Here is a 14,935-nt window from a genome sequence, read left to right on the forward strand (position 1 = left end):
AACATTATCAATTGCATAGTTACAAAACTATTACAGATATTCTATGAGTAGAGACGTATATATTTTGAATATAAAACGTGACATTATAGTACAATAAAATGCAAAAGTACAGCATAAGAATAAAAAATTAGTATATGAAGAGTTAAAGACAAAAAGTATGAATAACTTTTTTTTTTATTTGGAAACAGCACTTTCAAAAATAAAAAAAGAAGAGCAAATCAATTGAAACAGGAAACAACATTAAAATCGCGAAACGGTCGAAAACGTCATCTGGGACAACATCTAGAAGACCGGTTCTTCCCTCTCCTCCTCTTCCCAGTTGGAGATATTTTCTGTTTTGTTATTTGTTGGCGTTGCCTGCCGAAAACAAAAACCATTACAACAAGAATACTATTAAACTACAAGTAATATTCTTGTAATTTTTTAACATATTCTATGATCCAAACGTTTATTCTTTTTTCAAAACGTATTTACTTTGGCATCAATCTGTAACAATGATTTTTCGCATTTTTTAAAAAAATTAAATGAAGTATTATGTAAATTGTTTGTTTGTCATGCATTTGCTTTATTTATTTCACATACATATTTCATTGGTTTGACAGCTATTTCCTGCGTTAATTTTTGTTTTCAGAAAATAATGAATATTAAATATGTTTAGTTATTTCATTTTACTTTTGAAGATAAAGATATTTCCAATTTTTATTCACCTGTTGTAAAATTACATGCTGTGTTGTAGTTAAAAAAAATAATAATAATTTCGTGGTATACATTATTTATTTTTCTTAGACTATAGCTGAGTATGCTTCTTAAAAAATGCATTGCTTTATGTCTTTCTTTTTACATCATATTTTCCATTGTAATTTTAATTGACTAAATTAAAAAAAGAAATGTTCAAAGACATGAACTTCTCTTCATGCATGACCATTAATCATAAACCATATTTTACCTCAACTTTTTGAAGATAATAAAGCCGCCATTAATATCACAATTTGTTGTTAGCCAATATAACTTAAATTATAATTAGTTCTTGATTTAAGCAGAATTCAGTTCAGAGAACATAAACATAGATTTATGATGACATGTTTAGATATGTGTTTCAGAGATAAATCCATATATATATATATATATATATATATATATATATATATATATATATATATATATATATATATATATATATATATATATATATATATATATATATATATATATATATATATATATATATAATTTAAAAATAGTATATTTTATTATTCTTTTGGGATAAAATTTGTCTTAATTATACTTAAGTGTTCAAACTAAATGTTTTATAACGTTATGTTTGATCTTTTTAAAATTAGTCTGCACATGTATATTAATATAATTAATCTCCTGATTCTATTATTTTTTGTTTTATTTTGCATACTACCAAGCTTGCACTCATAGCATGTGTAATTTTTTACTTTTAATAAGGATTTTTAGGATATATTTCAACAAAATATTATTTAATATTACACTTATAATTTTTTAATTGGACTTATTTTAGCTTATGCAAGCTAAAATAAAATAAGCCAAGGAAGTTTTAATTACTTTAATGCCTGCATTCAAATAATAAACAAGCTCAGAAGCAGAGAAATAAAAATAAATGCAATCCAAGAAGATACAGTACCATGTTGTGCTTTGGACCACTTTTTGTAAAAAAAAGTTCTTGACAGGCTTTATTTTTCAAAAAATTATTTACAGATAATTGTAAAATGTATTGTCTTTTAAATTGTTGTGAAAAATAATATAAAGTTTAAATTGATCAAAATTACAACATTTTCTCCTACATTTAAGAACGACGCTTACATGTAAATTATAATGCAAAATCAAGTTTGCTGGAATAATTTTATGTGTAATTTCCGTAAGTAAGAAAGAATACATTAAATATTTAAAAGATTCAGAAATGTATTCCATTTCAGAAATTTACACCAGTAGAGATTATTTATTTGGAGACATTATCGACTCATATGTATGCTGATAAAATGTTGAACTGAAACTAAACTGTGGTCAGATTAGTTTAGAATATTACTTCATGTGAATATATATTACACACAAACTTACCTAATTTTGATTATATTTTTAGGGGAAAATTGAGTCTAATAAAGATGTCTGATGATAAAAAAGATAAAAATGTAAGTTTTTTGTGAACATTTATTTAAACAGAAATTATGTCACCATTTATAGTTTCTAACAGAATATTTTATTCTCAAAATGGATTTTATAATTTCTGCTAAAATATGTTGATACAAACAGTTATGAATGATTCTTAATTATCAAGCTACTTAAGCAAATAATAAAAAAATTTCTTGCCAGCAGAACTTTCAAATTAAATTACATGGATTAAAAAAATATTACAATTTAACCTGCTTTGAAGAGTTCTGAGAAGTTATATTTTCTTTCTCAACTAATTAGTTTTTCTTTATTTTGTACAATAATAAAAAATAAAAAAAATGGTTGGTACAAAGATTTTTGAACAGATTCCCAATTAACTTGATATAAAGATTTCTATATTGGTACTTCAACACAACAATATTCTAAAAAAAAAAAATCACAAATACAGCAGTGGAGAGAACTCATATGATAAAAATTTAATACCTGTTTTTAAAGCATTTCTAAAATAATTTAAAACCTTGTTGCTGAAAAAATGCTCGGGAAAAAAATACATTAAATGTATTTTTTTCCCGAGTCAAAATAGTTGCCGAATTTTGGTAACAATTGGGCAAGAAACTAAATGTAAAAATAGAATTACATGCAAGATTAGCGGTTGTCACATGCCACATGGCAAATAAATAAAACAAAGTGGCCACCTAAATTACCTTAATTCGTCACCACCACTTTTTGTCATTTGACACTCCATCCTAACCACTTCTTAGTTCCTGGATATGCACTCGCATAATGCACATAAAAACGTTAATTTTTAATTACTTCTGTTTTTTTGTAACTAAATGTTTTTTAAGTTGTATGTGGTAATGAATTTTCGATTAGAAATTCTTAAATAGGCTGTATTAAAGTACAATAAAATTCAATCCTAACTTTTTTTTCAATCTATTTTAATGAAATGATTTTATTTCTTCATTATGATATATTATATTTTATAATGATACAAAAGACTTTCAATCTTTCTTATGCCTTATTTGTCCAAATACTAATTTTTTATTTAGCAACAAGATTTAATATTTGCCAGTATCATACAGTTTGAAATAAAATTACTAAGCATATGTTTATAAAAATATATATCAATTTAGTTTATATTTTATTTACCGTAATGATTCCACGGAAAAGTTGTTTTTATGTCATAAAATTTGTAAAAACTGTTTTTTAAGTTTTATCTTATTTTTTTTACAACCTGCTGTATCATGTCTTTAAGCTTTAATTTTAAAAGCGCAAAATTTGCACCTAAGGGGCTGTCCATTTACTCTAAGAATATTAAGGCTTTTTATTTATCTGACCAAATTTGTGGTTTTCAGAATTTTCAGCACTTAAATATTTTTGCATTATCAATTAAAATATCTCATTTATCTACTAATACAAATTATTAGCAAATGTAGTGACAAATCTTTTATGATTAAGATGTATCATTTTAAAAAATTTGATTACCAATCCTGTTTTCATTTTATCTAAAACCATTTAAAACTAATGTATCAATCATCATAAATTTATCAATGTGATGAAGTAAGGGACTTTTAGAAATTTATCTTTGATAATTGTTTAGGCAATGTATTTTTTTTTTTCTAAAGTTATTGAAATTACCAATATTAAATCTTATCTTCAACTAGGAAAACATTTTTAAAATTTTTAGTGTTTATGGAGGATTGTGATTTGATTGTTTGATCCAGTTTGGGTTTCAATAATCAATTAAAACTTAAGAGATTATTCAGTTATTTATGTATGTAATATGATTTAATTTAGATGTTAATTATCTACTTAATTTAGGACACATCATTATCTGTTAATACTGAAAAATTATAATATGATTATTGATAAGATAAGACCAGATAAAATTATTAATGATGGTTACTTTCTGGGGACTGAAATTATCCAGGTGTGATGAAGAAAGTAGAAGAGAGGAAGAATAAAAAAGAGTTTCTTTAATAAATTTTTTTTTACTTTATAACAAAACGATAAAAGTTTCTCTAAAGTTGATTCTCGCTTATTCTAAGTTGACTATTTTCTGTTACACATAATTAACTTTTTTTAATACTTCTTATTTGCTCAATTTCTGTTGTAAGTCTTAAATGTGCAAAATATTAAATAAGATTTGAGAACTTACACATGGTTTGTTTTTATTTAATTTTTCTTCAGTGAATCTTTTAATTTTTTAAAATTTCGGACTTTACTGTTTATTTTTTGAAATTTCTGTTTTATGATACTTATTGTAAAAATTTTCTCTTGTTGGTATAATTCTGTTCAAACTATTTTTTATTATTTTATTAAGGAAGACTTATTAAATATTAATGATTTTCTTAAATTTTTAAAAATTTTAATGGTCATCCTAAAAAATTTTGAAAACCTAAATGGTCTTTCTAATTACTTTTTTTAACTACAAATAGGCCTCTTTCCCCCTTTGGGAGCCCTGAAATTATGATGTGAATTAAATTGTTATCAGTATGACTAATTATTTATTAATTTTTGCTAATTATTCTATTTGTTTCAGGATGCTGAAAGTAGTACCTTGAAGGATGTTGGATGTAAGTATTAATTTGGGTATCCCTCTATGTAAAAAATTAAAAATGTACTGTGTACTTTTATATTTGGATCACAATTAATTCTGCTCTTTGCCAATATTCATGGGTAATTTTTTATTTTCAACTATTTAAAATCCGTGGGAGTCAGTTAATGGTTTGTTAACAAGGAAAAAACAAACTATGTTTAAACTCATTGTTTTAAATACAACTTACTTTATATCTTATTAATGGCTTCATTAATTAGCATGGTATTTTTTTTTCCTCATAAGTTACTATAATTTTTTGTAATCCTTTTGCAATTTCTTTTTTCCCAACTTAATTAAATTATTTGCATGCCATTTGGAAAATCTATTTTATTTTTGTTATTAAATTTTTGTGTTTACTCAGTAATTCGGTCAGCCCACGGTGTGGGAACATGTTGCTAGATCTCTCATAACTCCAGAACCGTTTGTGCTAGGATTCTGAAATTTAGACGTAAACTATAGCGAGCAATTTTAATCCCTGATCCAATAAACTGTTTAAAAATTTTAATTAGCCCCATCAAGAGAGGTGTTTGAAAAGGATTTTTTTTTGCATTGGTTTTTAAAATAAGCCATTGTTATAAATAAAAAATTCTTGTAAATTAGTTCCAATAGGACTTCTGTTACTTAGCAATCGTTCTGTATTATTTTGTCAAGTTTTTTTTTAGATTTTTTTTTTTTTTCTTTTTTTTTTGTCTGTTGGGATTTAATCTTTCTTTTCAATTAATTTTAGTTGTCTACTGTTACTTTGAAATCGATGCTATTTTGATTTTATTTTTATCTTTAATTTTCGCTTTGAGCTCAATATATTAATCTAAAGAAATAACGAATAATACAAAATAAAGAAAAACTCTTCATTGTTTTTTTATCTTCGTTTTTTTTTTCATTTTAAGCGATAAAATTTTATTACTTTTTTAAAAAAAAGCATTTTAGTTGTAACTAAGTTATAACCATGAAAAGTTTAATTTTCAAATCAGAAACATAAGTTTTTTATTTGTAATTTCTTTTCAAGCACATTTTCAATTGTAATTTTTGTATTCTTATATCCAATCCTATATATATCCAATCTAAGTGTAACTTACAGAAACGTTTAGCAAAGTATGAGTGAACTCATTCTGTAAATAATTTTCCTGTCAAAAACATTACTTACTTTTCTACATTTACTCTACAGACCGCTTTGAGCTTTGACTGGCCAAAATAAATCATTTTGGTTTTCGACTTTTAGCTTTTCATATTTAAAGTGGTTAGATCTTTAATAGCATCTTTAAACCATTTTTTTTTTTCGGTGTTCCTATTGATCGCTAGTTCAAAAGTTTCCAGTTCAAAAGTTTTTGCCAATTTCTATTACCACTTAATCTTTCAATGTATCCCAGCAAATTCAGACATCTGAATTTACTAATTCAAATTATGTTTTTTGCCTGAGTTAAATGGTACCGCCACTATATATTATTTACTTGAATTGGTCAAAAATTTCTTCTCAAAGTTTTCCATTTATTAGTTGATTTGATTCTTCTTTATTTATTAAGAGTCCAAGTTTTACTGCCATATGTAGATCTAATGACTGTTTTATAGATCTTCAACTTGATTTTCTTCATAAAAAGTTTGTCCTTAAATAAGTTTTGGTATAAGTAAAAACATTTGTTTCCTTTAATTTCTAGTATTGTTCCTGTCATTGATAGTTGAACCAAGGTAGATGAAACTGAAAACTCTTTCTAACTTCTAACTATCTACCACAAGCTTGTTGAAATTGTGGTAGATTTTATTTATGCCATAAATTTTCTTTTTTTAAAAAATAATAATAGTGAGACTTACTTTATTTGCTGCTTTTATTAGATTAAGGCAGTTCTACTTCTACCCAAAATGATATCATGAGTAAAACCACAAAGCTAAATGGTCTTTGTGATAATAGAGCCCACTGTGTAATCCTGTCATTTTTTTTTTTTTTTTGCATTTTGATGTTTTTAAACCATTTTTTCAGTATTTGAAACCACATGCTGAACAAATGGTTTACTTGAACAAAACATTTAAATATCATTTTAATTTAGATTTACTTGAACTCACTTTTCTCTAAACTTTAAATTCTAAATTATGTCAATGAAAGAGAATTTGCCATGAAGGATTTGTCCCTAGCTATAGTTTCCTCATAAGATAAACACTAGGCCCATGATCCTGATATTTGCTGAAGCTCTTTTTCCTACTCAGACTTAGTAACAGCAGTTATATAGTTTTTCTCTTACTTAAATAAACTTAATTATCTACTTTTAATTATTAGTTTGGCATAGCAAATCTTACTAAAACTTAGTGCCATTAAACCCCACATTCATTTCAGTTAATTTATAATTTTTTTTCTTTAGGGTTTGCTTTAAAAACTACTGCAATATCTGGTGCTGTTCTTGGTGGGACTGCCGCAGCTCTTCCTCTTATTGGTTTTTCTGGTGGTGGTGTTGTCGGAGGTTCTTTGGCTGCTGCTTATCAGAGTACATTTCTTGGGGGTACTATTGTATCTGGGAGTGTTTTTGCTAGTATGCAAAGTGCTGCAGTTGCTGGATTGGCTGGAAGTACACAAGCTGCTGTCGTAGCTGGCAGTGCGTTAGTAGCTGGTGCTCACACAGCTTTGAAAAAATTGAAGAAAAATGATGAAACTGATAGTGGACATACTTCAGAAGAATCGAGTGAAAATAATAAGGAGGATGATGTCGATGAGGAACCTGGAGGAAATGACAGAGCAGAGTTGCTGGAAAAAAACTGCAAAGACCCTGGTCTCAAAACAGGTAGAACAAATAGTGCAAGAGAAAGCAAAAAACTTACAGATAAGCTTGGTTTTAGTCGTAGAAATGATGATCCCAATATTACATCATCTTCCATAAATGATGATGAATTGGATTCACTTAAAAAAGGGATAGATGTTGAATTAAATGAAAATCTCACTATTACTCAGCATCTTATTAAAAAGTAAAAGGTACAGTAACTGAAAAACCTATTTTAAAGTTCTTAAAATATTTTTTTTTTCTTGTATCATAATTAAACTATTTACTAGCATCAATTTTTTTCCCCACAATTTAAAATATAGTAATCTATTTTTCTTGACATAATTCAATAAATTAAATTTTGCAGTAAAACACTTAAATTGGTTATTTAAATTATTAATTATTTTATAATTGGTTATTAATTATTTTAATTGGTTATTGAGTTAAGATATTATTTTAGCCGTCAAAAGTCATGCTCTATTTCATAATATTCATTTTTGAAATAACTTTTAAATTTATCAATAATTTTAGTCTGTAAATATAATTGTATCACTTAACAATACGAATGTCAAAATCTGACTTGAGTTTTCCAATATTTTCAATAGTTGAGATTATTTACAGTTTCTGATAAATAAAAAAATTAAATTACCTTGGGAAACATTGTACCTAAGTAACTGTCATTTAGGAAGCAGAAGATTTAAATTATTCAGAAGATTCATTGGACTAATCTGAACTTAAATACCAGTGGGGTCATTGTTACTTGAAGTTGCTGTTGTTAAAATTTAAAAAAAAGTTGGCCGAAAATAAAATATTATTAAATTATGCGATGTGCCTCAATAACTAACATAAAAATACACATTGGTGAGGTACAAAATGTTGCAGTTAAATTAGTTGGAAAAAACATTATAAATTTAGTTAATTAATTACTTTTGTTACAAGGTTGAAAAAAAATAAAAAGACAAGTTAATTATGGCGCGTGACTACTCCAAAAGTGAAAAAGTACTTAAAGATTTCAAGCAATAACCCTTAGAAATAAGAAAAACACACAAAAAGATCAATATGTCATTGTAATTGAGTTCCACATACCTGTTGCAGGTTTACTTTGAGCTGTCTGAAATGTTGAAAAACAATAACTAATGTTGTTAAAAAAGAAACAGAATAAATGAGTTCTGGTTACCACTGAAACAGATTCTTTTATTTTTATTTGCTGCAGAAGGTTCGATAGAACACATCATAGGGAATCACAACATCGATTTTTTTATGGTATGGAGACAGCACGGTTTTTCAAGAAAATTCACACACTTTGGTAGGGAACACATCATCACTTTACTCGAGAAACTCAAGATCTTTCAATCACGATCCCAGGCTGATTTGATGAATTGGAATGCCTTTTTTTTGTCAAAGACACCATGGCACACGAGATGCGGATTCACTACGCTTGTGATTTACTTTAAAAAACCAAAGGAAGAAAGAAAACCAACTAATCCATGGCGAAGGAATTCCAGCACAGCCGAGCCGGACAGCTCACGCACCCACGGGGGGTGGAATAATGACCTCCATGTAATTAAACAAAAAAAAAACTCCGTCTCTCGAAGAGAGGAGAGGGTGGAAATGAAAAATCCCTGTTAAAGGATCGTAGATTTTGAATGCTAACAAATATCGAATGCTGCCCGCTCAAAAAAATGGGCGGTATTTATATAAACAGCCGGAAGTGAAAGTTAAACTCCCTAAAAAGCAACACTAAAATTGCTTAAGGAGAGAATTGAAGTGAGTTGACTAACCCCTTAAATTTAAGCATAATTAAACACTAACGGTGACCATACAGTAACTAAACCATGTGCTGACATCAAAGGCTGCCGAAGGTCACAGGCGTGAAGGTCGGCAGACAGTGAGGCGTCACAGTAGAGGGTTCAGGGGTGTCGGCCTAATTTCTAGGTCACAATCCCAACAGAAAAATTAAGATTTGGTGACTCAATGTCACATTTATCTATAACAGAGCTCATTCTAGGCAGGGTAAGCAGGGCACAGCGCCCTGCTGCCCTTTTAGTCAAAAGAATCCACCCTGTTGCCCCTGAAGTAAATTAGTGCCCTGATGTAATAGAGTCTATACTCTTTTTGCCCTTTTTTCCCTAAGTCCTTCTTTATTCCCCCCCCCCCAAACTCTGCAATGGAGTTCCTAAACTTTTGTTATTTTCAACTCTTTTTATTTAGTTTGTCATTGCTGTCAATACATAGATTTATATGGGAAGGGAAAAATATCCATCACAACCCCTTGTTGCACTTGTCTTTGAAAGTTTGCAGTTACTTCCACTATCATTAAACCATAATTATTATTAATCATTTTAATTATTAAATCATAACTACAGACACTTAAAAACATTTATTATTTTATTAATATATGCATGCATTTTAAATAAATTACTAAGCTAATTAGCTCATTAACTCGATATATATGTTAATTTATTGATACAAATTAGTAATTTATATGATTGCTTTGCTACTTTTAGTAAAATAAAAATTCTTTTACTAATTGACAATGTCTTTTAATTGAACGTGTAGTGCCTATAGAAGGAAATTATTGCCTTTTTAGAACAATAATGCCCTTTTTTTAAACTTTTGCACCCTGCCCTTTTCTCTGTCTAGAATGAGCTCTGTCTATAATTTGTTTTAAATTTTAAGCATTTTGGTCCAATTTTTGCAGCGTTTTCCCCATTGAAGCAGCAAAAATATTACAATTCTCAGATATGTACTCTTGCACCAGTGTTTAGAACATACAGCTACAAACACAAGTGTCCTGGATTTGATCTCAGGTGATGCCAGTAGACTTATTATACACACCAATTTAATTGTGGAACGTTTATTACATTATCTGTTTGCCTTTATTGACTTACTCTTTTTACTATAATATAAATATTTCCTGCAAATATACAGTTATAAATTATATATGAATTTAAATATATTTACAACAGCTATATATTTTATATCTTTGATGAGATTATGTTTTAATGTAACTTGTTTTTTTTTTACATTGTTGTGACTATATGCTAAATATTTGTCTTAATTTAGTATTACTAAATATTGTAATCAAGAAATTATTTGTAAATTTTACATTGGTAATAATCTAAGCTATATATTTTTATTCAGATTATATTTTAATATAACTTGTTTTATTATATTGATGTGACTATATGCTAAATATTTGTCTTAATTTAGCAATACTCAATATTGTAATCAAGGAATTATTTGTAAATTTTACACTGTTAATAATCTAAGCTATATATTTTTGTTGAGATTATATTTTAATATAACTTGTGTTTTTATATTATTGTGACTATATGCTAAGTATTTTTCTTAATTTTGTAATACTAAATATTGTTATTAAGGAAATATTTGTAAATTTTATACTGTTAATAAAAATATTTTTAATGTTTTGTGTTCTGAAAATGAAAAGCAATTCATTCCACAATGCTAAGTTGCCTAATATTTTCTTTTGGTAAATATTAATTGTTTTTTAAAAGAATCAGTTCTATCAAATCAAAATAGAAGTGTTTAAGATATTGAGACAAGCATGGATGTCTTAAATATTTCCAGAAAATTTCCTGGAAGCAATTTTTTGTTATATAAGTATTAAGTAGAATTTTTTCTGATTAATATATATATATAATATTATATGAACATTTAATATTTTAATGCATGCTTAGTATATTATGGCCAATCCATAATTAAAATGAAAAAAGCTTTCTTTCTGCCTGCCTTTGTCTCTTTTAATTTTTCTTGTAGGTTATTTTACGACTATTTCACAATTTTCGAGCATTTTATTTCGTGCTGCTATCTATAACGTGGTCATAAAATATATCTTTTGCCAATGTAATTTTTTTTCTGAATTCGTGATTATTTTGATTTAAAAATTTTGCAAGTCAAAAGGAAACAACAAAATTGGTCTACTGACAAACTTCATACCTCTGAATGAATTCAGCAATAGAAAAAGATACGGTTGATGTTTCCAAATGATGTTGGACATTAGATTGGAGATGGCAACACCAAGGAAAAAATTTAGTTACAAAATCTATTCATTGTCGTATTTTTCATGGAGGGGTGATAAATAAAAGTATACTATCTATGTTTTTTCTGTCTTTGGTATAAATCTATTCTTGTTTTAAAGGTTGAGCATTTGGCCTAACTCAGATCTATTCCTTACATCTAATCTTTTAATATCCAAAAGGTTGTAATAATTTATATTTTTTCTCCTATTGAAATAATAAAAATGGCTCAGAAAGATTAAAACTAAAAAAAAAACATGTACAGAAAAAATAATTTATCAAAAGAAATTAAACTTTCAAGTGAAAAAAGTTAACTTTATCAAGTGTGGAATAAGTTAACACTGTTGATCTACATGAGTATACATAGAAATCTCATTTCGATAAAGGAATGTATGAGAAAATTAGTTTCCAACTTCAGCCTCTTCCGCAAGAGTTCATTATGTATATTGTTCAAAATATATATTCAAAGATTTCTAATTCAAACATTTAAAATGAGAGTAATTATATGCTTTAACATTTTTTATTTTTTTTGAACGAAATAGATTTAAAATTATTTTAACCACCATGTTACATTAGAGTGCAAACATTTGTATAAATGGTCTGAAAATAGGTGACATTTATAAGTAAATATTAAATCACTTTGGTGGTAAATTCAGTTGTGACATATATTTAGGGTATTGCGTAAAGAGCGCTCTTATTGTACATTTTTAAAAACTTTATCAAAAATGAAAAAGAAGAAAATTCTCTCTCTATATATATATATATGTCCCGCAGTGGACTGATCGTTATGACACGGCTTCCAGCAGATCACCGAAGTCAAGCATCAATGGCTACGGTCAGTCTGCGTAGGACCGAGGGTGTGCGGTATTGGCCCTCGTTAAACTGTGCTACCGTAAAGTGCTCGACTTAGCGTGCAGGTCGTCGGGCTACCGAAGACGGGGTGCCATCACATTTGCAGAAGATCAAAATTGTGTTGGCATGTCTTCGGATCATCCTCAGGGGTGTTTCCCAGACCGTCGCCAATAGCCCATTGTGCAGCTCTAGTACGACGTAAATTAACTACAACATATATATATATATAATCTTTTTATGTTATTTCTTTATCTAAATCTTTTCAATTTATTATTCCAAACTAAAATCTTTCTTATTCTATAATTGGAAGTGTGCATGAACACTCGACCTATTTTATGAACCAAACGTAATTACTAACGCTTCCCTTTTTGCATGTGCATCGGGATTATTTTGCAAGATTTTTCCTAATTTTTACTCAGGGCTTGTAACTTGGATGATTGCACTTTGACCGTAAAGTTTAAATAAACATCGATGTCCTCTTCCCCTGTCTAAGACCTGTTTTTATCCAACCTCTCAGCAACAACTTTATATATATATGTAGAAATACATGTTATTGAACCACCGATAGATGGCGGAGTTTATCATTAGATTGTAACCGTAACTGCAAACAAAGATTGTGTAAAAAAGCAAGAACATCTCCATTGTAATGTAGTAGTAGGAATGTCTACCATTGTACCGTATTTATCATGTTAACTATTTAAATATATTTTTGTTACTTACTCCTTGGTAATTATTCGCGATCGCAGCACTCGAATACGCCATCTGGGGAGAGACCGGTTTCATGCCTTTAGCCCTTCTCCCTTCCCTCTCCTCCTCTTTTCAGTTGCATAGGAATGTACTACGATATTTTCCCTTTTCTTAATACTTTTCCTTTTTATTTAATCAAAATATTTTTTAAAATTTCCATGATACTTTTCTTTAGAACTATGTTTAATGCAGTTTTCAGTTTCATATAGTGTTTCAAGTTGAAAGATTTTAATCTATATGAAAATCAAGAGAGAAACTAACGTACTTCCTTCCTCTATGACTTTCCACACGCTAATGGGGAAAGCATGTGAAGTGTTGCCATAGGAAAAGAGTTCTGCTCTACGCCACCTGCAGCCCATTTCGATCGCCAATTGAGTAGTTTTCCTGTGCCATCAAGAAAACGAGAAAAAGGTTATATTCACTAATAATAGTAATAAATCTTCGGTGTATTTACCCTATTAGAATTGCTTTAAGTTGAAAAGCGAAAATATATACAGGTATACATATATATGTAACAGCTCTACATATATACAAATCTATATATGTACAGCTGTTACTATATGTATTAAGCGCGGGGAACAAAAACCTCTTCTAAAACTGACAAATTTAAGTAAATTAAGGCAAATAATTATTTGCCTTAATTTACTTTGAAACAGGATTCTGATACTAGGCGGAAAAAAATTTGGCTCCCCCTGCCATGCCGCAATCAAACCTGTTTTGATGTTTATTATATTTGATTTCCTGTATTGTTATTTTTCAGATTTCCTGTATTCGCGATCGCAACACTCGAATACGCCATCTGGGGAGAGACCGGTTTCATGCCTTTAGCACTTCTCCCTTCCCTCTCCTCCTCTTTTCAGTTGTATAGGAATGTACTACGATATTTTCCCTTTTCTTAATATTTTTCCTTTTTATTTAATCAAAATATTTTTTAAAATTTCCATGATACTTTTCTTTAGAACTATGTTTAATGCAGTTTTCAGTTTAATATAGTGTTTCAAGTTGAAAGATTTTAATCTATATGAAAATCAAGAGAGAAACTAACGTACTTCCTTCCTCTATGACTTTCCACACGCTAATGGGGAAAGCATGTGAAGTGTTACCATAAGAAAAGAGTTCTGCTCTACGCCACCTGCAGCCCATTTCGATCGCCAATTGTTATTTTTCTGATTTCATGAGCGTTTTTGATTTTTCCTCGCTTAAACACTGATTTGTGATCCCCAATGGGAATGTCCTTTTTTTTTTTTCTTTCTCAAAAAATATACATTAAGGGAGGTCTTTACAGAACACCTTGCCATCTTACTATTCCGGTTAAATTTTGATTTTCGTTTTTATCCTTTGCATAATATTATTTCAAACAATTCCTCATTTCATATAATTGATTTTATTATTGTAAACAGTCATTATTTTGACTATGCAATCATTTCATATTTGTTAGGACAGCGTTTCTCAACCTTTCAGTATTCGCAGCCCAGTTTTCAATCATAATTTTCATCGCGCCCCCCACTCACAGTAAAATGTATACAACAATAATGTGTATTGAGTATTCTGAATTCTGTCTTTAAATTATTTTTAACTAACTGCCAAAACAAAAGTAAAGTAAAAGCCAACAGCAATTGAGATTGTAGAAACTATATTTGGAGTTAATGTTTCAAAACAATTAGAGTTCATACCTCTTTCAAATGATACTGCTGCTCGTCGAATTGGTGATACAGCTGAAAATGTAGCATCAGCTTTTCTCGATGTTGCGTGACAAAATGCTTTCAATACAGTTTGATGAAGCAACAGATGTTAATAAAGATGCTCATTTAATTGACTATGTT

General features: G+C 28.5%; 1 protein-coding gene across 1 annotated transcript; it reads left to right on the forward strand.

The window, feature by feature from the left end:
• Positions 1-227: 227 nt before the first annotated feature.
• LOC107454833 (uncharacterized) lies at positions 228-10,917 on the forward strand. The gene is made up of 5 exons (XM_071177205.2): positions 228-404; positions 2,105-2,153; positions 4,676-4,709; positions 7,081-7,497; positions 10,175-10,917. Exons 2-5 carry the CDS (start codon positions 2,127-2,129, stop codon positions 10,285-10,287), a joined length of 591 nt encoding a protein of 196 aa, XP_071033306.1. The 5' UTR covers positions 228-404; positions 2,105-2,126; the 3' UTR covers positions 10,288-10,917.
• The last annotated feature ends 4,018 nt before the right edge of the window (positions 10,918-14,935 follow it).

This window comes from Parasteatoda tepidariorum, chromosome 2, assembly GCF_982258835.1.
Source record: "Parasteatoda tepidariorum strain Cologne lab strain chromosome 2, Ptep-v5.0, whole genome shotgun sequence".
NCBI lineage: Eukaryota > Metazoa > Arthropoda > Arachnida > Araneae > Theridiidae > Parasteatoda > Parasteatoda tepidariorum.

Excerpts from the sequence above, each read along its gene's own strand:
- LOC107454833 (XM_071177205.2), top strand. The coding sequence starts at position 2,127 with ATGTCTGATGATAAAAAAGATAAAAAT. Across the intron at positions 2,154-4,675 it reads ATGATAAAAAAGATAAAAAT|GATGCTGAAAGTAGTACCTT; the intron begins GTAAGTTTTTTG and ends TATTTGTTTCAG. Across the intron at positions 7,498-10,174 it reads AGACCCTGGTCTCAAAACAG|CGTTTTCCCCATTGAAGCAG; the intron begins GTAGAACAAATA and ends CAATTTTTGCAG.